General features: G+C 40.6%; 1 protein-coding gene across 2 annotated transcripts in view; it reads right to left on the reverse strand.

Annotated features, from left to right (window-relative positions):
• The window catches only part of sh3pxd2aa (SH3 and PX domains 2Aa), a 108851-nt gene that overhangs the window by 51755 nt on the left and 32112 nt on the right, over positions 1–24984 (reverse strand). For both annotated transcript variants that reach the window (XM_062387737.1, XM_062387736.1), the window contains exons 3-6: positions 24729–24804; positions 22863–22939; positions 20927–21018; positions 2484–2509 (exon numbers count right to left, since the gene is read on the reverse strand). In XM_062387737.1, coding sequence (XP_062243721.1) covers positions 2484–2509; positions 20927–21018; positions 22863–22939; positions 24729–24804 — 271 coding nt within the window. The remainder of the gene's footprint in view (positions 1–2483; positions 2510–20926; positions 21019–22862; positions 22940–24728; positions 24805–24984) is intronic.

Here is a 24984-nt window from a genome sequence, read left to right on the forward strand (position 1 = left end):
GTTAGTGACTTGATATTACACAATATTGAGTCAGAAAACAGTCAGCGACATTCAAAACATCCTATGTTTCCTTAGAAAAGTTCTCTAGTGCAGTGGAATTTATGCATTTTATACTTCCAGCTGCTACAACAATCTGTTTGGAATTACAAAAAGAATAACAGAGTAGATGTTGAAAGCAGAAACAGACATCATGGATGAACATTCCGAGAAAACACCACTCAAAGTAATTTAAAGAAACAGGTAATCACTTTGGAAATTACGTTTTGATTTTCTCTCTGAGGGTTAGATGAGAAGATTGATAGAGGCTTTGTACTTCAAGCACATCAAGTACGGAGCCGAGCTCCAGATGCACTTGTATGCAGCCTCAATCAGCACAAGATAGGAGAGGAAAACTGCTGATCTGGCTCTGACTAAACTTCAACTTCAAAACGGATCTCCCATACTAAGTAAGGGTTTCTTGAAAAAGTTAGTCAGCACAGGTTTTAGTTTGGCAACTTGAATGAAATGAGAAGATGCTGTGATCCAGCCTCCTGTTACACAATAATGGTGAAAATGTTAAACTATTCCTTTAAACTCCAAAACAGATTTGGGGGAAAAGTGGTTTGAGCATCAGTGACCGGAAAAAACTAAAAGGAAACAAAAGGAGAACTCTACAGAAAACAGCTGTGATTACACGGTATCAAATGAGAGGAAGCACCCGAAACAAGTGGATGCGATGTGAGCAATGGAAAGTGAAAGGGTTGTAATGGCTAATAACTATTCAAAATGGGAAGCCTTGAAAAGTATCTTAGGAATTTAAACTGAGAGCAGCCTGAGAACAGCCACCACTTAAAACACTGATATAGAAATAAAAAATTTAAAATTTCTTTGCAAGAATCAAACTAGAGAAATCTGGTGAAGAGGGCACTCCGTTGAAAAAATGAGCCACCTTTCCTGGCCAGGTTCAGACAGTTTCCCGCTATGCTAACTTTGTTTTACCTTAGGCTGCAGCTGAGATTACTGGGTCAGTCGAGTGGCATCTAACTAGGCTACATCACAGAGGGTTGCCTGAGACAAAGGCCAGAGCCACCTGTTTGAAAGTTCAATAATGTGCTACACTCACTAAGGAGATGTGGGGGCAAAAAAAAAACAACAAGCTGGCTTATCTGAAGAAGCAATCGGCTTCCAAGAAATCAAATCACTTGGAATGTAGATGTAATTGAATTGGTAGTGCACGCTCTCTGGGACTACAACAAACCGATTTATTGCAGGAGGGTCATTGGGTGCCTGTGCTTATAGTCCACAAATAAACTCATAATCAATTTGGAGGGTTGTTTACTTTTAAAAAAATGTCACCCTATACAAAACTTTTATACATTAAGTCGAAATCAAGGGGTCACGACATATTAACTATTATTTTTTAACTACTCATTCCACAAGACTTTCACAACACATTTCTAGTCTCATACACAACCTTTAAGCTGCTTCAATATCAAGACAAACTAGTGCTTTCAGTCACCTTCAGAGAATCATATAGCCTTTGTTCACCACAAGTTATTTCTCGCATTTCTCTTCAGTAATTTATAAGCTATATGACGGACAGTTTCCAACATTTCCATTAGTCTTACTAGTCCCTAAACAAAAAGGTCTCCGGGATGCATATATAACTGACTCACATGTTCCAATATGTATGTTCAGCAGCTACACTGTGGCTATTACCCTCTATGATCCATACATTTGTTACAATCGCTAAAGAGGTTCAAATTATGTGATAGTAAAGAGTGAATGAATAGTCTTAGACAGGCTGGTTGTATTGTGGCGTGTTAGCCTGCACCAAAAACACATATTTGATCAAGTGGAACTGGTCCAGCCCTTTTAGGTCTATGGTTGGATGTTTTTTGTTAACTGTATGGTCTCTTAAATAGCATGTGTGGAACTAAATTGAAATATTACAGTTTTTGTCCCAAGACAACAGAGCACAGACGTTAGGATGAAACCAAAGATCCTTAGAAGTGCATAGCTTCACAAACATCTCTGCTAGAGGAAAATCATTCTTTCTCATTCGTTATTTAATTATCGGCAAAACTACAGGTGCCATACAAACACCTACATCTAGAACTTTAGTTGAAGCGAAAGAGAATAACACTTTTTTTGATAACACTATCTGGACTTGCCAAAGGACAATCTGAGAATTATTATTCTAAGACACCACCCTGGACTGCAAAGCACATCTACAGCCAAAAAGAGAAGGTTTGACAGCTTTTTTGAACCCACCCTAAGACACAGTGGACAGTAAGTCAGCCTCCCACAGCAGGACCACTGAACATACAACACATTGACATCTCATGAATAACAGACAAGTCACTGAAAGAGTTTGAGAGTGATACGTCGTTCAGAATAACGTCCCTCCTGGGACCAGAAAGACTATTTTAATTTAAAGCAAAAAGTTAGGAAATAAAGGTGGATGTAGTAAGCTTTTATTAAAGATAAAACAGGTGACTTACCAGACTTGCGCTTGGAGCCATAGTCCCTGAAGGAGAAGCAACACAAGAGGGACATGGTTAGTGACAACAGACGCTGCTCCGTCAACAACTACGCATGCAGTCACGGCATGCAAATTCAGATACTCCTGAAAGGCAAAAGCTGGCAACTGGACTCACTCAAAAACACATGCATGCGTCGGCTTTAGCACACTAACAAATGCATGTGTTTGAGGGCGAGAGAGGGAGACAGAGAGTGAAGGACGGATAAAAAGGGAGGGATGACTTTGGCCAGCTGCCTATTCTCCCTGCAACAGACAGAAATTGGTCATGTGACTCAAAAGCGGCACCACCATCCTCTTTACTGGTTCTCTTCCTCCCTCCCTCCTTTCCTCTCCCTGTCAGAGAAAAGGCGACCTCTCCCCACATTTCAAAGGATCAGCTGAAGTTATTGCTTAATGGATTCTAATGGGATTACAAGGCTAAGCTATAGATGAGGGGGGGTGACACAGCGTTGTGTATGAGGTTTTCTGTGCTGACCATGTCTGCGTCTGCATCTGTCAATAGTGCCATACAGACTTGGTGTGGCAGAAGCATTGTGGCAATTGGGTTAAAAAAGATTCAGTGAAGACAGTACGTGCTATTTATAGAAACGCAGACCTGACAATCTGTCCATCTTCACTACCAGTCCTCCCTCCCCTTCTTCCTTCTTGTCGTTTTCTCTTGCGGTAAACACAATCACTGTGTCTTTTTCAGTTGGCCCAATGACTAATCAAAACCTTCATCTATCCTTTATGTAGCCACGTCATCCTGCAGCAGTACAGACAGAGGCAATATAACTAAAGCTCAATGCTGTGGTAAAGAGCTGAATCACACTAGAACCTTCTCACCCCTGTGAAATATCATACTTTGCTTAAAAATAGCCAACATATGGGCAGTAACATCAGCCCCCACAAAGGATATAGAGACCAGAAGGTGAAGTGGTCTCTTGATGAGTGATAGCAACATGACTCTCATTTCCAAGAGGTGCACCAGATCACAGCTGACGACAGTCGGTACATTTCTGTGTAAGAGAGGGATGTGTGTGAGGTAAGTAGGTGTGCGTAGGAGCATCTGTGTTTGTGTTAACTCAGGCCAAATCGTATTCACCGGTGAGGTAAAGTTTTACATTTTTATTCACCTTACACAGCAAATGGTAATGAATAAACATGATCCCTTAAGTGTGACAAATAACTAACTCTTTACCAGTGTGCTATACCTTTGTAATTGTTGACCCTGAATTATAGTAGTGATGTGCAAAGCCATGGTTGAAGGGCATGCAACGCAATTGAAAGGTGACCATAATGAAATGTCCTGTTACCTTGAATAATTGTGGATTTCTCTAGGATTGAACATTGTTGGAATCATATTGGATAATGTAAGTAAAAAAGTCAACCCAATATATAACATGGGTTTAGTTGTTTCTAGACATTTTAATAAAACATCAATCGCCGTCTTTCCCCTAGATTCAGAATCAACAATCCCTGTGCAAGAGCATCCTTAATTGAGTCACCTGACTGACCTGGCTCCTGTGAAACAGCCCATTTCTTAAATGAGAGCCCTCTCATCTTGTCAGGTGAAAATTATACTGCAGTGCCAGGAGAGCACATAATGCTCAGGGCAGCAGCACCAGCGGTCAAGGTAGTGCCTTCTCACTGCATGAGGTTAATGAGAACCTTCCCTTGCTCCAGAAGCAACGGCACTCAGGCTAATGAATAGGCACATTGTAATGTATGCTGGCCGTGCACATGGATACACACAGATACACAGGTGCTCTACAAGAGACAGCGCCAGGACAGACAGATGAGACGGCACACATGCCGTAAAAGCCATTTCTCATTTTAGATACAACAGCTCCTGCTTCTTTATTCTCACTGTGGTTGTCCCATCTCTCTTTTTCTCTGTCCCTTCATCCATTCCCCTGTGATCTAATGTATCTGTCTCTTTGTGACTGGTCACAGCAGATGAATAAAGCCTTTATACGACCTCCCCACCAAGATCACTGGGTGCTAGCATCCAGAATGCTTCATTGTCACAAAAGTGGGACACAGAGAGCGGGACTTGACCCCTTGACTTATTCCATCCATCCACACATGGCCTCTAATACATGTGGAATGGATGATATTCAAATTATTGGCCAATGACTTTGACTGTGCTGTACTGCAGAGCGTCTGGTTGTGTCTCGTTGGAAACTATGCTGTGGACAGACCAAGCCTCAGGTCTGTCCACAGAACATCCTTGGATATTTCCAGGATCTGTGGCCCTTTTTACTCTAGGCTTGTCACAATAGTGTTGAATATGCTGATGCACAAGATTAAGTTAATGGCTGTGTTCACATGTCCATATAACTAAGCATGTAATAAGAAGACTTGTATTAATTCACTTCAATTGGAATCACTAGGAATCTTGTTCTACTCCTGGTAATTCGTTCCATGTCCCAGCATAAAATATCGTGCATTGAGCCTTAAGCCTTCATATGTGACTTTTGTGGTCAAGCTCAGTTTATGACTGAACAGGACAGCAGGTCATCTGGTTGTCTGCTGAACAGTTCTCTGTCAAAGCTAGCATTATTATCCTCTTTGTAAACCTGGATGCCTGCCTATTTTTTACAAACACTAAATTGGACAAAGTGACTTGATTAAGGCACCTGAAGTACACATAACCAAAATATAAATGGCATAATTCCTTCAAAAATGGTTTTAGGATGCATGCTGGATGCCTGCTGGTATAACAGCTACACAGAGTGACAATACAATGGGTGTGGGACCTGGAAATGTCTGGTTGTAACTTATCAGGGAGGTGAGTGCAGGGGCCTAAGAATGTTTGTTTGGTGGAAAACAGCAGCAGCAGCAGCATGAAAAGTACTTTGCAGTAACCAACTCCCAGGGAGCCTGTTAAGCTATTCACGCTGTGCATGGTTTGAAAGGCAAACACAACATCGGAGTTCTATAAACAAGTCCCATTCAGGAGAAAAGCAAAGACGTAAGTATTCTGTGGTTCAGCTGTATTACTGCTTTCAGATCTGCATTGAACTTCATTGTTCCTACGTGTTCTCTACGGAGGAGGTACATTTGTGAATGCAAATTTTCAAGTGAGACGCTCCCCAGTTTCCACAGACTTTTTCTGCCTGACCTCCTAGTTTTAAGTCCGTAGAAATCCAGGAGAAGTAGATGTGAGAACCTAGCAGGGGATCCTGATGACTCTTCTAACGTCGGCAGACGCAAAAGATAACAAATATCTCAAGGTGAAAAAGCTGTGTCATGGACATTGAAGACACCGACGAAGATGTCAATGGAGTTTCTGGTGATAAAAGCTGATGTCAGTGTCTGTGTGTCAAGAAATTCCTGGATCTCTGCAGTGGAGTAAATACGTAACTTCCTGTTTCTACTGCAACCGGCTGCTCCACCTCTCGCCTGAAAAATGCGGAGGATATACTGCTGTTGTCAATGCGTCTGCGCGGGAACTTCTTGCTGTGTTGTGCATGTGTGAAAGGCAAACTGAATTAAATAAATGAAAACGGCTTATATGTCTACACAAACCTCTCAACCTGGCGTGAAGGCCTAAAAAAAAAGCTGTGCAGTTTCTGTTTCTCTCACTTAATTGTTCTCCATATATTATCAGAGGCCACCACAAAAAAATACAGCTGTGCAGAGTGACTCCTGATGGGATCAATAGCATGTGCTTTTACTGTTGTCATGGAAAGCAGGTCAAAGTAAGGGTTAGCTTGAAGCATGTGTGGGTGGTTGTTAGCATTAAGCATTCACAGAGGGCTTTAGAACAACAGGCCTACATGACATCTGAGCATTAGCCCACTAATACACCTCAGGAGGCAAATATTAGTCAACACACACCCATTAGCCTTGCTAAAAGCTAACAGATAATCACGGTAGAAGCAAATTAGCCTAGTTCTGAACAAGAGCAGGCATTATTGTTGTAACACAGTAAAAACGCAGAGAGATGTTTAGTCTTTCAGCTATGCCGCTTACATGTAACATAACATGAGCACATGTCGGCTATTTTGGGCTTTGTTTTTAGAGGCAGGTCGGTTTTGGAGGCATCTGCAAAGCATTAGGGCATAAAGGAGGAGCAGTGTGGGGCAAAATACAGAGAGGAGAGGAGGGAGAACAGAAACACAGAGTCCAGACTCCATCCGACCCAAGTCACTGGGGCTGAAATCAAACTCTTCCCTCGAGGGCTGAGCAGCCAGCTCTTTTCCTATGTCTCCTTGAGGTGTGGAGAGGAGGAAGCAAGGGGTGAAAGGCACATACTGCAGTGGTGAAGAAAGGCCTGTTTTATGTGGCTAAAGGCGGAATTCCAAGGCCAGGTTTTGCAGCCATTAAGGAAATGCTGTAAAGAGTTGTCTAGTACCCGTGTGAAGACATAGGGGCTGTCTTGAAGTAATTTGCTATCGTTGAAATAAGAAATGTTCATGCTTACATTACAACCATTCTGATTAGTTAATTTTACTATAAACAACCTCAATAGACCTGTGACAAACAAAATGATTTCCTGTGTTACAGAAATTAGTGCAGATTAGTTCACACACAGATATTGACTATTTTGCACACTACATGTGTTATTAGCATAAGTAGCCTATAAATCTATATGCTATAAAATGGTTCTGAAAGGTATGCATAACTTAAAGTAGCATACAAGGACACACTCACACACACATTTCGGCACGCTTTTCATCACATGCTGACATTTAGTCACAGTGTATTCACTGACCACAGCTCCATGACGCAGGAGCACCTCCATGCATGTCTTATCAGCTTCACAGCTCTGAGCACTCGACTGGATTGTCAGGCTAAGACAGCTTTGGGCATCCTGAGGCAGCCCATGTGGTGTATGGCTCAGGCTAGTAAGCGCAGTGGTCAGCTGATGACAGGGTGTCTTAAACTGCTCACGATTAGTATAAGAACACAGCATAATCTGTGTTCTATCAAATTCACATAATCACCTATATGGAAATGAGTACAGTATTCATTGTGTTGTCTAAAATCATGTTCTTCATCAAGTGGTATTCACGACACATACTCACAGCAGTTCTGCTTCTGTAGGATTATGTTGGCTTTTAGGAGTGAACACAATGAGGGTGTTAGCTGGATTAAGTTTCTTTAAGAAAAACACTACCCCTGATCTTATAGTTCAGTTTGTCATTCTGTTCTACACTTGACTCCCTCAAAATTTGTATTGCTTCAGGATGTTAGCAACTAACATTTACAGGAAAATAAACCTAAACACATCCTAAATACTTAAACCAAAGACAATTCGATAAAAAACATTATACTTGCTTGACAGTCAAGTTGCATAATGACTATAATGTAAACGTTGACTACATTCTTTGTGTAAACTTTAACAGACTGAACATTATAAAAATATTTTTTTAAACGGGTCCATAAGGACAATGAGGTCACTAATTTGAATTATATGAGAGGGTTGGAAAATAAAGCGCTAATCAATGTGTTTACAAGTATAAGTATCATTGCTTCAAGTTAATGACAGTTAATGGCTCCCTGCTAGGCCTGCAAGACCAATAAATAAACACAGAGATCATCATCCTAGCCCCCCTTCTCTCTCTCTCTCTTTCCTCGTCCCTGCTCCCCACCCCCTACATCCCAAAGTGCCCCCAAATCCGGACCTGAGCTGTAACCCTACCACCCTCAAGCCTACATCTTCTAAGCCCCTCAGGAGCCCCAATTTACCCCCTGTCTTCCGCTGTCTTTTAGCCCTTGTGACCACGACAAGGCTAAAGCCCAGCATACACATTAACCCCTCCAGGTTGGACTCAAGGAATCAATTAACACTTTGCTATACACACGAAAGCCGAAACGCTTCTTTAAGTTGTATTAAAAAAATATATTCTTATTTCTACTATCAGGACTGTGACTACAATCCATTTCTCTCTCTCTGTTATATGCATACCCCTTGTAAAATCCAGATTGTTATTTTATTGAGAGATAAACAATATATAAAATGTAATACTAATATGGCAACTTTGCTGCAATAGACACTTTTTAAAAATGGATGAAATGGAAATAGATGAAAAACAATACCAGTCACTTTGTCTCTATGCCCAAATTAATCTTCATATAGCTTTATTTGTCTAGCCAAAACCAAAATATTCTATTTACTGTGAAGTGGCCAAAACTTAATAGTTTTTATGTATGACTTCTGGTTATTCTATTTCAAAATCATCTTAAACATAGATGTTTGAATAGTAATTTGCAAGTATTTGTTCCTTCTTCACAGTGCTTAGGTTCTGAAATTTACATTTTTATTTTCTGGTAATGATTAAAAAATAAAAAATAACATTGTTTGTTCTTTGCTTGAATTTGAACTCACATTAAACACTTTAAATCCTAAATCAATTTACTGCTCAACTCAGATGAGCTTACTTGGTAATCTGAGGTGGGGAATAGGGTAGTTCTCTCAGAGTACTGACGAGTATAAACGGTGGCAATAAGAACCTTTGATACATACATAGAGATGAGGTTGAAAATTGGTGGCTAGTAGAAGTAAAAAAAAGGCCTCCTGTCATTATCAGAGATAGAACTTCTTTACCGTTACTACACTCTCTAAATTGCGCTGTGCATGGTTTGAAAGGCAAACACAACATCGGAGTTCTATAAACAAGTCCCATTCAGGAGAAAAGCAAAGACGTAAGTATTCTGTGGTTATCAAGCACTTTTCTGTAATTAGCCCTAAAACACCAAATCTGTCCTCACCTCATCACCAGGGGGTGACCATGTTACTTAAGCAATCCCCTGTCAACAGCCCCGAAACTGACCAATCGCATGAGTCCATGTCTTATCCCTGTAATAATCTGATAATCTTGCAGCATCTCGCTCCTCCAGCCACAAGCCAAGGTCGATCCCTATTGTTATTCATGGAGAGGGGTGTGAGGGGGCATGATGAATGATGATAACATCACCCGTGTCTAACACTACAGTAGCCTATGGGGGACAGTGGCCAATATTTTTATCATGGCGGAAATGCATTATGCACATATTAATAGGGAAATTTGTCACCGCTATCGTCTGTAGGGAACAGATAATAACATTTAGCCTGATAGTTATTTGATTGCCTACCACGAGCCCCGACATATTAAACAAATCACGACCTACGTCTAATGCAAATTGGCTCAATAAAAATGCAGCATACAGGCGAAATTGCCTAAGTAAGAGAAGGAATATTAAAGTCTCCCAAAAAGGGAAAAGGGTTGGGATTGTGGGGTGTCTTGGAAGTTTAAGAGGGCCAGGAAATTCCATCCAGAGGAAATACATCTCACACAGGAAGAGAAGGGGGCCAAAATAGACATAAGTGAGAAATAAGACAGAACAAGAGTCAGAGGAAAATGTTCAAGTGTGTGAACAGTTAGTAAATCTATGGAGGAGAGAAAGCCCTGGAGGTTTGTGAGAGAACACAAGATTGGACAAGTGGTCGAACTGTATCGAGCAGGTTAGGGTGCAAAGAACTTCACTTTGTATTTGTATTGTGAATACGCCACCATGTGGAGAGTTACTAGAGAGTAGAATAAGAGATCAGACAGTTGTGAAATGGGAGCTTTAAGTTTGTGACATCACAAAGAAACTGCTCTGTGGAGCAGTTACACTGGGCAGTTCACAAGTGTATATGAGTGTATGAATATGTGCACACACGGATGTATTTTTACACTTAAAAAATGTCCCTCAGCTGCAATGTTAGCTGTTCTTGCATATCAGGCTGTTGCACTACAAGAGTGAGCTATCCATGTTTCTGTAGTTATTATTCTGCAGGACATATGAACACATCAAAATAAAATAAAAAAGAACTTACATCCAGGGCTGGTCTTTCCTACAGGCGACATAGGCGGTTGCCTAGGGCGCCACTCAGAGGGGGGCACCAAAAACTGCGCAGGCAGAGTTTTTTGCGCCCCCTTCTATATGTGGTATGGCCCAAAATATTGTATTTAATTACTTTGACAGTATTTTAAGTAGTTTCATTAGAGAAATCAGTAAATGACAGCAGCGCTCAGAAGTAACGTTTGGCAGTTGCACCCCGTCCTGTGTCTGTGGGGGCTCTGCCCACATGCGAGATAGAGGTCTGGATCAGGAACTGAATGCTCCGTGTCTTTACTGCTGCTGCATCCATCCTGTATTCTACAGGTTAGTAGTGGGTGAGAGTCACCTACGTTAGCTCCTAAAGCCTCGCTTGATCACCACGGGTGTCATTGAGACATGTTGATGTTGTTTTGATTTTCTACTTAGACTGGTAAAACTTAGAAACTCCGCTGGGCAGTGAGGGGAGACAGTCGCGCACTAGGTGGGCGGGGCTACATTCGCCTGTATAGGTGTATATTTTACCTGCACGTCGTCTTGCAGGCGGGTCGCGATAGTTTATTGTTTACTTTACAGTGTGTAGTTCAGCTCCGACACACACAGACTCTGTAATTCATGAATTGTTATTTTGCGTTATAAAGACCAGTTATAAGCTAATGTTCAATAGTTCTATATTGTAAATGTTTATATTTCTTTATGAGTGAAAATGTATATTAAGAAGTTTGGAGGAAAGACCCCATAATAATTTAATGTATGTCTTATGCACTTTAACATGCAGTTACACTCAAAGAAATGCTTGTACTTGAAATTGTGTTTAATTTGAATAAGATGCAGTCTGGATGTGGAAACTGAAGGCTCTGTGTTGTTATTGCTGCTGCATTCCTGCTGTATTCTACAGATATACTTTGTTGCAGTGGTATCAATTTTGGGACCCATAACATATATCTCCAACCAATATTTTGACTTAAAAAAATTAATCTAACATTAGGGTGAAATGAGGCAAAAATCGAGGTACTTACCTCCTTGGTGTTGTCAGAACATGCTAGCACATTGAGGCTTATGGTTAGAGTGTATGTGTCCAAGCAACTTCGATGAAGAAAGAAATAATTTTATAAAAAGTTTTCATGGAAAATCGTTTCGAAATATATTTTTTTTGAGGGGGGGGCGCCAGGAGTGAAGCTCGCCTAGAGCGCCAAATATGCTACGGCCGGCCCTGCTTACATCCATCTGAAGATCCTTTCAAAATGCATTAAACATCAAAGTTGCTCGACTTCAAAAAGCAGCAGCTGATTACACAAGAGTGACATCAGCTCAGAGTCATGCTGAGGTGCAGTATTTTTGGTCCACAGATAGGGGTCAACATCACTCAAAGCATAGGCAGAGACAGGAGAAAACAGAAGCTGACAGCAGAATCTGCAAAAGGTCTGAGGGATTTTTCTGAGCTTTGATTGATGGAATTGCTTCCTGTGGTGCCCTGCAAAGCACATGGCTCCTTTTTCTAATCAAATCTTACTCAGAAAATTCAATCATATGTAGTAGAGCAGCAGCTCACCCACTGTTGTCAAGGCTTGAGTCATGTAATGAGACTGAATGGTGGGGGTTTGAAAATGTAGAATGTCACAGTTTGACCTAGACATAGAAATGATGCAAGGAGAGTTCAGAGTGCGCACCTTTAACCCAAATGCCAATAAACTGCCGCCACTGCTTCATGTATTGATTATTTTAAGTTGTCTGTAGCTTGTCAGAGATATAGAGGGATGGTCATTGCACTGTTGGCCGGTTTTTGACCTCCTCCAAAACCTTGGCACCAGGCCCATATTACTCTTTCCTTCCTCCTCTCCTCCATCCTTTTCCAGGAAGTGATAAAGTGGACACATGTCATCACCCTTGTGGCCACCGTTATTCATCACACTCACGTACGGCCCGCTCCTCCCAGAGATATTTGTGTAGCAAGCCGACAACGCCACCTTGACAACACCCTGTGAGTAAGTGTGCGAGGAGGGGAGCACAAGTCAGTCAGACACCGCATCAACTGGGCGGGTGGGCGGGTGAATGAGTGCATAAATGTAAAATGATGACGGGTGAAAAAATAGAGGTGAGACTGTAAAGATGTATAACAGATGGGGGGGATGCACTGAAATAACCTGACAATAAAGAAGACCAATTTAGTCTTGAAAAAAAACACTTATCTATTCTTCTTCTGCCGCATCTCTTTGGGAATGATGTCAACATTTAAAAATATGATTGCATGAAGTGAACAACTGCTCCGTTAGAGACCGGTCGATAAACGCTCACACATGAAAGCACATACATGTACACACAAGACTTCCCACAGGCCACACACTCAGCTGACCGCTCCTCACCACTCTGACACGCTCAAAGTGTTTAACCCCATCAACACCAGTGCTGCACGCTGCCCATGTTGTTGCTGTGCGTTCTCCAGTGAGTGCTATTGATCCTAATTCTGAAGGGAACGGAGCAGCTTATCCATTAAGGTTGAGTGAGTCTGTCGCCTGTCTCCTGCTCACAGCAGACGGAGTGGCACAGACAGATGACTGGGAGGAGAAAGATGGAGGTGGGAGGCCAGGAGGAGGAGGAGGAAAGATGCTTCATGACTCACAGACAATAAGGAGCGATGAGTACGACATGGGAAGAGAAGAGAAATAAGTTGGTGAAAATGAGTGAAATTTAAGATAAAGACTTAGAAGAAAAAAGATTAAAAGATATATATTAAATTAAATGTATAAATTAAAGTGCAAAGTCCAAACCTGGGAAGACTTAACTAGTTTTTAAAAGCTGTCCACATCTTTAGCTAATTTCTATGTGGCAAAGTTTAGGAGCCACAACTGGTTTTAAGCCTGAAGTGAGAACCAAAATACAAATCAGAGACCCTTAGAAAATGAAACCATGTTAAATGACTTTGTCAAAAGTTTTTGCATCTAAGCAGCCTGTGGACTTTTTTTTACAAAATTCGGTAAAGGGGATAATGATCTCAATCTGAGTATTATATCCAAAGGGAGATTTATAATAAATATTTCTTAGCTGAAAAAGCAGATATGAATAAAACCCATCCACACTGTTATTTACAGTAGGAGACACAAGACTATCCATTACATTGCTGTTGATTCTAGCTGGGGCAATACAGAAACTTCTTGTTTTGTCAGCATTGAACTTTAAATACATTTTGAGGTGTTGTAATAGACCTGTGTTTATTTTGTGTGCCAAAGGAAAGAATATACTTTAGAAAAGACAGAAAAGAATAGGATACAGAACAGAACCTTGGGGTACACCACAATACAGACTTTGAGATGGAAATGCATAGTTTCCTGCTGCAATCAAGAAACTAACTCATAAAGGTAGGAAGAGAACGACTCCAGCACTTACCCACATATTACATAAAGCCTTGATCACATGTACTTCTACTACAAACAGGATACAAGGACATGGGAGAACTCTGTCGTTTCTTGACTAACACTAGCATGAAAAAAAATCAGCTGAGCCTTACTGTTCTGGTACAAATGCAGTATGCACAGGGTCAAGTTTTCGGCTGCACATGCTGATCACCAAATTGACAGCACAAAGGCCTCTAGCTAAGCAGCTTAGTAGATTTAAACAAGGGACAATAAAGGGTTTTTATTTTCTATTGGTAGCTCACGATCATCAACAATCAAGTTACCAAAAGCCTTCATTCAATTCTTAAAGAGTTGAGGAATCCGGTAATGCAGACAATCAAAAAGATGAGACAGTTGGATTATTTTTTTTACAATAAGCAATTTACCATATTTACTTTCTTGCTCTGCTTTCAGGAGCTGTGGTTCAGGTTGTTGAGAATTTTATGCCATTCAACAACTTATTGAAGCCTCCTAACAAATAATGCTGCTTCATCACTATGATGTCAAATTATGCAGGTTAAGAGGAAAAGTGGGAATGAAAATAAATACATTCTTTGCTCAGAAAACTTAGAGATGATCAGCACCTTTTGGCAGCCTGCCACGAAAAGTTTTAAGAGGAGCTGAATTGTCTGCAGTGTGAAAGAGAACCCAGAGCAGCAGGCACAGATTATGTTTCCAGTAGAGAGAGCAGCTAATTTCAACAGAAATAATATAATGGGATCCTATAATTAATTGGTGCCGTTTTCATTGCTGTTGTAGCAATTGATAACTCCCTAACTCTTAGGATGAGATTATAGGACGACGGGACCTGGTGTAAGGTTTTGGCCCTGTCTCTGTGGTTGTTTTCAGACATGCACTGAACTCCAGATAATTTATGACTGAGCGAAAGCAAATGTCTGAGTCAATTGATGTGGATATATTTTCTGAAGTTTCTGATATGGTATTTTTGCCATATCGCAGATCGCTAACACACACAAACACACACACAAAACAATTGTAAAAATTGTAAGGTCTCAACCTTCTATGTGAAGTGCCTTGAGATAAATTATGTTGTGATTTGGTGATATATATAGTTATAAAATTGCACTATATTGTCAACGGTTTCTCAGATATTTCACTCTTGGATGTATTTCATATTTGTGACACATTTATGTTAACTTCACTGTTTGTTTACCGTGTTCTTTTGTGACAGAACAATAAAGTAAATCTGATGTGGAGGTAACCCGAGGATGTTTCTTCTATATTACACATGTTGGACATAAAATTTCATTGTAAACCTGGAAATGTCAGTTTGATAGAAACAGCACTGAAGTCCACCTGAGAGGATTTGCTGGCGCTTTTAACCACCTCTCCTGGCATTTGTTAGAGACTGACAAATTGCCATGGAGACAGCTTACTGCAAACTCAGTATCTGTTATAACCTCACTCACTTTGTTGACTTTTCCTCCTTGTTGGGTTTTTAACTTTTTGAACCGATAAGTAGGCTGCGACCTTTTCAGGGGCATCAATTTCATTTTAGATTTTTAACCTTGACAGACACTCTCATGCCATATATCAGTTGTATTGTCTCTGCAACCATCCCTCATCCCTTCTTATGGACGGCACTCAAGGCAGTTTGAGGACACCGATTGGAGAAGTGAAGCTGGAGGGAACATCTTTGAGATGTGCTGTAAGTTACCGTTTCAGCTCATTTGCCTTCAGGTTAGGACAGAAAACATTCTGGGTTCAAACTGGGTCACAACAAGTTTTAGGGGAGAGAAGAAATGAGTATAGGAGGTGGATAATCCTGTTATGATTCTGATGGTGGATGAAAAGTCACAAAGCCCTGAGTACACAACGTTTTGGATGATTCAGGAGAGATAGATGGGCATGGAGGTTCAACATTATATAAAACTGTGCGTGAGTGTGTGTGTGTGTGTGTGTGTGTGTGTGTGTGTGTGTGTTTGTGTGTGTTTGTGTGTGTGTGTGTAAGTGCCTGCGTGTGTGTATCTAAAGCAAAAAAAACTTAATTGCAATATTGAGAAAATTTTCTTAAGTGCAAGTCACTTGTTTGACTAAAGATTTTATATTTATATATTGAGAGGTTTAATATAACACAAAATCCACTGAATCTACATGTGCACTTAGTAGAGAGCATTCTTCCAACAGTTCCCTCAATTCCAATCAAGTTGCACCAACTCATACGCACTAATAGAAATCAGTCCCCTAAATGGGCCTGATCTTTCCAGCAAGGTCGATAAAATGTTCCCTGGTAAATTAGTGATATCTCACAATTTTAGAAAAAGTGATTGAAAAAAGCCCTGGATCCGATCCAAGACCCAATTTAATTGGGTCTTTCTTGGCTCATACCCCATCATGGAAATCTGTTCTGCAGTTTTCGTGCAATCTTGCCGAGAATCAAACCAACCAACCAACAGACAGACGGACAGAGGTCAAAATATAACCTCCTTGGCGAGGATGTGTACTCGCATCATTCATTTTCTGTTAATCATATCACTGTTGTCATGGCTCACCAATTTACAAAGAGGTTCAACAACATTTTCTAATAACTTCACTGGCATATTTTGGGAGGACAATATCACAGTTCACTAACTGCTATAGAAACATCTACATGAAAAAGCGATTCAGGATTTTTTTTATTTAGCAGGTGCTGCCTGTTTCTTCTACTGGTTAAAATGACAAATGTTGCCCCTGGCAGACTGTGTGTTACTGTAGCTGATTAACATTAGTTACAGAAGAGACCAACCAATGTGCTATGTGCTGGTGTCTTCTTCAGCCAAAGCTCTGTGAGGTAAAAGTAGCACCATTCTGTAACATTCCTCTGTGATCACTGGGATTTAGTAATTTAACAGGTCAAAGAGAGTAGTGATTCCTCTGAGGAAAAACCTGTTCTGCAACGCTATCAGGAGCTTGAAAATGATATCAATAGTTTTAATTTATGAGAATCAGGTCCGCCGATATTTCAAGATGTCAAGATGTGAAAAACAAAGTGTAAAAAATTATGTTGGCTACACTAGTGGATCTGTCAGATGCATTTTTAATGAGAGCTTCATATCTTCTGCTGCTGATCTCATTTTCAGGTTCTAGCTACAGGCTGTCAACATTAATTTGGCAGCCACTCCAACCTGTCGTGTTTTCTGCCTCCTCCAACTACAAAATCAATCTTTTACTTTTACTTATTTTTCTGCTGCAGCTGCAGAACCTCAAAGTTGAAACCAAATGGATTCAGTGAGGAAGTAATAAGGTTTGCTTCTTTATGCAGATGCAGGACTAAATACACCACATGCATAAAACCATAAAAGAACAAATGGAGGACATGTTGGGTAAGAAGTCAATATCAGATTACTAGGATGTAATTGATGAGCTGATAGGACACACACACACACAACATGATAGATTAATATTATTCTTCAATGGTCAATCCTTCTCAGGGTTTCATATCACTTCTTTTCCTCTACAGTACATATAACAAACATGTGCACTTGCACACAAACATTAAATAATCCACACACTGCTAACACACACATGCCAATATTAACTTTAAATCATTGGCCAATCTCATTCCTGAATATTCTCTAATGTGATTCATTTTCATTTAGCAAAAGCATTATGAGTCGGGAACAAGGGGAACCTATCCAATTGAACCGTGCCGCAATCGAGTCCTCTGGATCACGACATCTTACTGACCCTTAACTGAGGAGTTGTTTTTTTTTAAACAGACATTGGGCAGTTCACTCCCATGAGTCTTTTCCTCTTTTATTTTTTCTAGCTCTGCACACTTGTCTTAGTATGGCAATTAAAGCTGTATCAGACTGTGTGAAATCATTCCAAAAATGGCTCAATTGAACAAACATAGGACGCCTGGGACGGTAATGACTGTGGAGCACAAAATTCACTGTGATTATATCCTTTTTACTTTCTAACAGCCTCATGTGTTTCGGTGGAGTTTCACAGACTTTTCCTTCAGCTGATACACCTGCAGTATGGACACCGATTTACCCTCTTTGCAGCTGTGACACCTTTGCAATGGGGATATACATAGAATCACAACCTTGTGAATATGGAAGAGTTAAACTTTTTCAAGACGACATGACGTTATCCGACAACGGCCTGTGTCGCCACGTCACATACATTTAATGCTGCGTTATTCCTACATTACCTTCAAACATAGACAATGTAATTCTGCTGTTTAAAGGTAGGTTTGATAAATTGTTTCTGAAACACGTCTTTGTTGTTGTCTATGCCAGGACTGTAGTAAACTCTGACCGAATGAGATGATTGGTCGCCATAACTTTGTGTCACTAACCGACCTGCCTGCCTGCACTCAGTTTTCAGCCAGAGGGACATAAGGCGCTAAAACAAGATGATAGCCAGAGGAAAAAGACAGTTGTACAATATACTGTCACTTTTTAAAGTTTGTGTGATGGACGTTTTGTGCACTCTATGGTGCAGAGTGAAGTTAGAAAACAATGTGTTCATCTTACCTGGTTTATCTGCAATTAAGATCTTTCTGTCAATGTTTTCATTAAATAAAACTGAATTTGCTTTATTATTGTTCATGTGGGTGGTTTATATATAAGTCTGATAGATTAACTTAACTGCCTTTATTTGATCATACATTGCATGTGATAATTACTCTCATTAATTATCTTACCAGTTTATGAAACAACAAGCACCCACATACACCATAGTGCTGTTTAAAGCAAGGTTAACTTGTTCTCTACTGCAGTGGCTTTGACATTTTTCTATCAAGCCCAAAGTTGCTCAAGTCATGCTATGTATTACTTGAGTGAAACATAAATGTTTCTTTCTCAAAAGTTACATGAGTCTGTTCATGGTACTGTTTTCACCACTGTCTAATTTTGAGGTTTAACCCCATTGTTATTGTGTTCTTGAATACACTTTGTCCCTGGTGAATCTCTGTAAGATTGAAGTCCAAGTTGAAATCTATCAATTCAGTTGATCGAATGAAAGCAATTTAATTTCTTTATGCACCACAAAACCTATGGCCTACACAGGGCAGTAAGAGGCTGGGCGATATATTAGATAGAAGGGCACAAATCGGTTGAAAAGATGTAGATGGAGACGGTGAAGCTGTATGGACAGAGTGTAAACCAGACCTGTTGATCAAAGCGTATCAATTAAATGTACTTTAATTTATGGGGCCGAGTTGGCTAGAAAGACTTTATAGGAAGAGAGGGGGAGATAATCTGTAGTGCTTGGCTGTACAGAAAATCAGTGACAGGCAGAGGTCACTAAATCCTGTCTGGAGAAGAGAGGAGAGGAGAGGAGTAATTCAAAAAAAGACATCGCCCGGGTCTAAAAAGAATACTGCAAATGAGTAGTGCAATACTGGCATTTGAGGTTTGGAGAGGAGAGTGTGTTCTCTAATTAAAAACTACCCAAAGGGGCTATCTCCTGCTATGAAACAAATCTCTCTCCTCCTCCCACTCTCACATCCATCAATTCCTCTTCCTCACCCCCCCCCCCCCCTCCCCCCCCTCTCACGCCATCAACTCCCCCTCCACCTGGCCTGATCGGAGGTTTTAACGAACTCTGAGAGAGGGAGAGGTGATTTGGGAATAGAGTAGAAAGCGAGAACAGACAGAGAGGTAATGAGCTTACAGCCATCGGTGCAGCATTTCTGGGATTCGGCGTGAAACAATAACATCCAAGAGAAGCTAACATTTAGACGATGATGCACATGTATGAGGAAGCTGTATCTGTCTGTAGGCAAAACCATTACCGTGGTCGCATCTCATTTGTCATTTATGTGATAATTTATGTCGAGAAATTAGATTTTCAGCTTCTTTCTTGTTGAGGAGAAGCTGCATGTCGATATACACTAATCCAAATAACTCTAAACTAGAGTGGAACATTGTGTGTTAAAATTGAGTCCCGTAATTCACAGACAACTAAACGTCTTTTCACCTGCAAATCACCACAATGAACCTATTGTGCTGTGTGTGGTTTTCAGCTGCAAAAAACAATGGTGCCCTAACTGTAGCCCCTTTCAATGTAGATTTAGAGAGACATATGCCAACGACCAGAGCTACATGCTCTACTTCAGACTTAACATGAAAAGCATGGTGGATGACTCACTTCAGCTTCACTGAAATGGAGACAAATGTGCAGAACTATGTTTTTGTTTCTCTGCTTTGAGATGTTTAAAGCTAGGGTTGGTAATCCCAGAGAAGCCAAAAAGAGCAGGACACACTTTGAAAATATGCAACCGATACATCCTACACCCTCACATCGGCGCTTGCGTCATAGCTACGCACCTAAACCTCAGAAACATGCACTGACTCACGGCTGCTAGAAGATGACTTTTCCACGACCTGCTCGCTTACTTCTGGCTATCGTCTCTTCTTTCATTTCATCAAAATGAAATCTATCTGTCATGTTTATTACAGTCCTGCAAGGTCAGACACTGGCTTTTTTCAGATGACGTCATTCTATCAAATAAGATATGATGTTTTTGTGAAACAAATTACCAACCCTACAATTAAGCACCTTTTTGTGATTCATGGGATGTGCACATGCTCTACACGTTTGATTTTCAGCTGCTCAAACAACAAGCTTCACTTTTGTAAAAAAAATACAGAACAAATCCCCAAGCCTGTGCAGCATGAAGTAATTTAGTTTTTAACTCATCGGAAATAAACCCTGATGTGAGAGAGGACAATTTGTAGATTTATAATCACAAGTTAGCATAAAAATTGTATCTGCTTATACAGAGCTGGAAGTGAGACTGTGCAACTTTTATTCAACAGCCGCTACAAGTCTTGATTTCAGCATAGACTGAATTTCCTTTCATTTGCATCTTTTCAGTCAGTGCTTCAAGATAACATCATTAGGCAGCCTGAATAAGAGCGAGTGGAAGAGGACCGCAACCAAAAATCATCAGTCCTGACTGTACTGTCTTATTGAGATGACAGCATTCCTGAAATTGAAAGTTATGATGTGCCAAAACACAATGTAACAGCAGTGCAGGTAGAGGGGAGCTGTAACTAATGTCTTGGTTTGTTTTCCCTCCAAAAGCCAAAGTCACAAACAATTACTCTCCCTTCTCAGTCAAGATCAGCTTGACTCTGCCACCACAGTAAAGATAGTGTCACTGCAGGACAGCAACACATAAATCAGAAGTCTGACTAGTCCATACTGCCAGTGTGTACATGTGTTTGTGTGTTCAGTATGTACAGTATGTGACACTCACTCCACTGGGGGATTGATGTCCTCAGCTTTCGTCTCGAAAAAGCGCAGCACTTCCTCGCTCTGAGAAATCTGAGGGGGGAGTCGCACTAGCGCCTACAGAGAGAGACAGGAGAAGAACGGTGGGTAAAAAAGCAACGAGCGGTCAAAACATATTATTTTAAACATGTGGCACCCTGGTGATAGAATCTGGAAACGAGATGCATTTTAATATCCGAAGTTAATTGATTCTGCTGAAGTGTCCTAAGTTAATGGGCAATCGTTTTCTGCCACATGCACTATAAAAAGTGTAAGATGAGAATATGTAAACAATATATGTAAAAATGTATAAACGATAGTAAGACTTAGAATAAGTAAGTCAAAAATGTGTGCTTTGAGATGAGATTTGATGGTGGGGAGAAAGTCAGTGTCACAGATGGCTTGTGGGAGAGAGTTCCAGAAATGAGGGCTGCACAGCTGAAAGCTCCAGACCCCATGGATAAGTGGGCAGGCGGAGCAGTGAGGAGTAAGATCGGGGAGTAGAGCAGTAATGTTTCTATTACCGTTTTTCGTGGAAACAACGGTATCGCTGGCGCATTCATATTAGCAAAAAGGTAATCAAACTATTGATCATAGAAAATAACTGTCTACACCATTTAAGCCATTCTTGCTCCTCTGTACTCTCCCTGTATTTTCACTGACAAAGCCAAACTACAGTCAAAGAGAGGATCGTATGTCTGGCTAACCATGTATATTTAATGATCTAGCCTGCTTTCACCCAAGGCATAGCTCATGCACAGTAGCGGGGAGCTGGACCATGAACATGTGTGACGACAGACATTGTTGAGTTTCCTCCATATTTCATACAATGTATCCTATATTATTGAAAGGGCCTTGTGGTTGTGATTGAAGAGTCCGTATCTGGCTGTGCATCCACAGCTGGCTGGACTCACCATGCCGCAATCTCCAGAGAGCAGATCCTTTGACAACACTGGGTAATTACTCTTCCTCTCTGTTGTTTGCCTCATAAACAGGATGTAGGAAGTAAACAATACGGCAGGCTACACAGTGCTGAGGTAAGAAACCGGCTCGCTACAGCAAACTGTAAACATTAGAGCGCTTGGGGTCAGTTGGGTAATTAGGAAGCTGGTTCCCATTTCATAAACTTTTTTTTTTGCTGGTCTACAGATACAGTTCATTTCAGATGTGTATAATTGCTTCTTTTTTTTTTTTTTACTTCTTTTGGTCCCAATTACCAAGATATAACGATACTGTGTGAATGGAGACAAACACATTGGCTTTTCTCCAAGAGGAAGGAAGGAAGTTAGGAAGGCATGGCTGAGGAAGAGATCTGAATCCAGGAAAAATAAAAACTAAATAAGGGAAGTTACAGGAAGTGATACGGCGAGTCTCCCTTGAACTCTTGAATGAGAAAGGCCATTATTTTCAAGGATGTTAATTTGGGGGAGAACTTCCTTTTTCCTTTTCCCTGACTGTCTCAAATGAGGGGATGGAGTTATTAGTTGGTGGGAATTGCAAAGGATGGAATACCTCAAAGTCTGTTTCATCATTTGCAGTGGCAGAGAAGTTGGATGCACAACTAGGTCACTCTGCTTCTCTAAACGTGGCGCACGTGACAATAAACAAAGCTGCAGTCGGAAAAGAGATCATAAAGTTTTCACTGCGAGTCAAAGTGCCCCACTGCCTCTGAAAACCAACGTGTCACAACAGATTAATTTAGGCCTCAGGAAAGCCCTAAATTAGCTAATACATATTGGAGCTCCTCGACGTAAGTGCCATGTTAACTTAATTCACATCCACAATTATGTCTCAGCATCAGACACCACGTTTTAAGCATGGGAAAGCACGGTAGACTGTGACTTCTGACCACCACAGGCTAGGGGACGTTCCCCAGAGTAAGATGGGGGAACTGAAGGATGTTTATGGAAAGGCCCATTTACCCTGCAGTAGTCGTCGATGAAACGCAGCCGCTTCATGGCCACATCTCGCACATGACTCCTCCGGAACAGGATCTTGCCTGGGGTGAAGGAAAGGAGGGAGAAAGTACAAATGAAGGTAGGAGGTGGTGGTGATTGATAAAGGAGAAAGTATTTATATATATTTATTATAAAGTATCTGACAATTGCACAAAGCACTTCAGAAAAAGATCATATCTGAGGTGATTTCACAATGCAGACTGCTGCGTGTAATACCCTATCCTGCCGGGAGATGGTGGTAATGTAGGGTGGTGATCCTTCAACATGGCCAAACTAATCTCAATCCCACACTCAAAGACCCAGCTGTCTGTCCCCCTATGGATCCCATGACCTCTGTCTTTGACATGGCTTTCTAAATAACAAATAGGATTTATTCACACATGGGACATGCATGTTAGGCCCTCCTCTCTCCCACACATTGGGAACAATACCTGTATTTCTTGCATTATCAGCTCTTTTTTACTAAAGTAATTCTACAAATAACAAACCTTGTTGATGAATGACAATATCTACAAAGTATGTTAAATGTGAAAGGACAACTTTCAAAAGAGACCAAGGGGGAGATTTTACTAGACTGGGTATTGTTTTAATAACTTGTAATAAAATCTCTGTAAAATGTTCTCCTTACACATGCTAAATGCTTTATGACTTTGCCTGAATAAAAAATGGGAAGATTAAGATTGAAAACAGTAGCTATCTTATCATAGAATAACTAGAAGGTAATGGTAAGTTTCAATACAAATCCATTTCATTTGGTACAAATAAAGGATTTGAATGTGTGTGGTTTGAATGTCTTTCAACTTTCTAATGTTTTTCAAATTTAAATTCTACTCTCTAATTTTTCATTTTTCAACGTTTTTTTCATTTTAATCTGACTTCAGATGAAAAATTTGTCAGTTAAAGAGTCAAAGTGAAATAATTAAAAGTTATAAATCCAACAGTATTAAAATGAATGTTTTTTTGTTTTTTTTTACATCAAACAAGCAAGAATTAAGTGATTTCCAATGCATGTTTCTCACCACCTTTGTCTGATCTATTGTCTTGTTTATTGAACTACATTTGAGTCAAGTTTTTTCTGACACAAGTGTTCTTAAACAAACACTCAATAATGTGTTAATCTGGCGCCAAGCAAAGGACCCTTGGTTGGATTCCAAACTGTTCTTTAGACGTGTACGTGTCGGCGAGAGACAGACAGAGTCAAAGGAAGAAAAGGGATCATGTGAGGGCCACGGGGCTTAGATGTGGCATAGAAAGGAGTATTTTGCTCCCAGAATAAACAGAATTCTGCATGACCAACATATAGGTGCACACACATATTTACACAAGACATCAGTGTGATTAGCAGAATCACTGTCAGCCCTTCTGTCCTGGACACAACATCGATCACTGCCAAGCTGTACTGTGGGTCACCATGAACCTGAATGTCAGGCAACGACTTGCAGCAGGAGAGATGAGCATGTGTGGCATGACTCAAATCAATACCACAACATGCACACAGTAAGTCACACACACACACACGCACACACAAAGACATCCACATAATAAAATAAATGGATGCCTACATAAGCTCGGCTCCAAAAAATTTCACAAAAACAGAAACACAAAGACACACGGACATGCAATCAGGTGAGATTTGAAAGTCACAGATAAAGCCCTGTCAGCAGTAACATAGCACACACACACAGCTATACTATATACACACAAGCACAGACACATGCACCACAGGCAGGCATCAGTAACCAGCTCATATTGACGCCCCGCGAGTGCCAGCCATACATTATTAATATGGGAGCCTGTTCAGATAACTGGAGCTCAGGAGCAGGCTACTACCTGGGAGAAATGGAATGATCCTCTTCTTCGGGTCTTTCTGCCCTCCCTCAATTGGGAACTTGTCAAGTATCTGCATCTGCAGGGGGAAGATGAGGGAAAAAAAAAGTTTAGGTTTTGTAGCTTTAAGTTTTACTCTCATCATGTTGGGGAAAAGAGCGTATCTGGTTTCTTTTTAACAGTAAGATAAGTCTACAGTAAATTTCAGAGTCAATATTAAGCATAAAGCTGGAGCCAGGATGCAGTTTAGCAAAAGAGA

The sequence above is a fragment of the Platichthys flesus genome, chromosome 5 (assembly GCF_949316205.1).
Source record: "Platichthys flesus chromosome 5, fPlaFle2.1, whole genome shotgun sequence".
In the NCBI taxonomy this organism is placed as follows: domain Eukaryota; kingdom Metazoa; phylum Chordata; class Actinopteri; order Pleuronectiformes; family Pleuronectidae; genus Platichthys; species Platichthys flesus.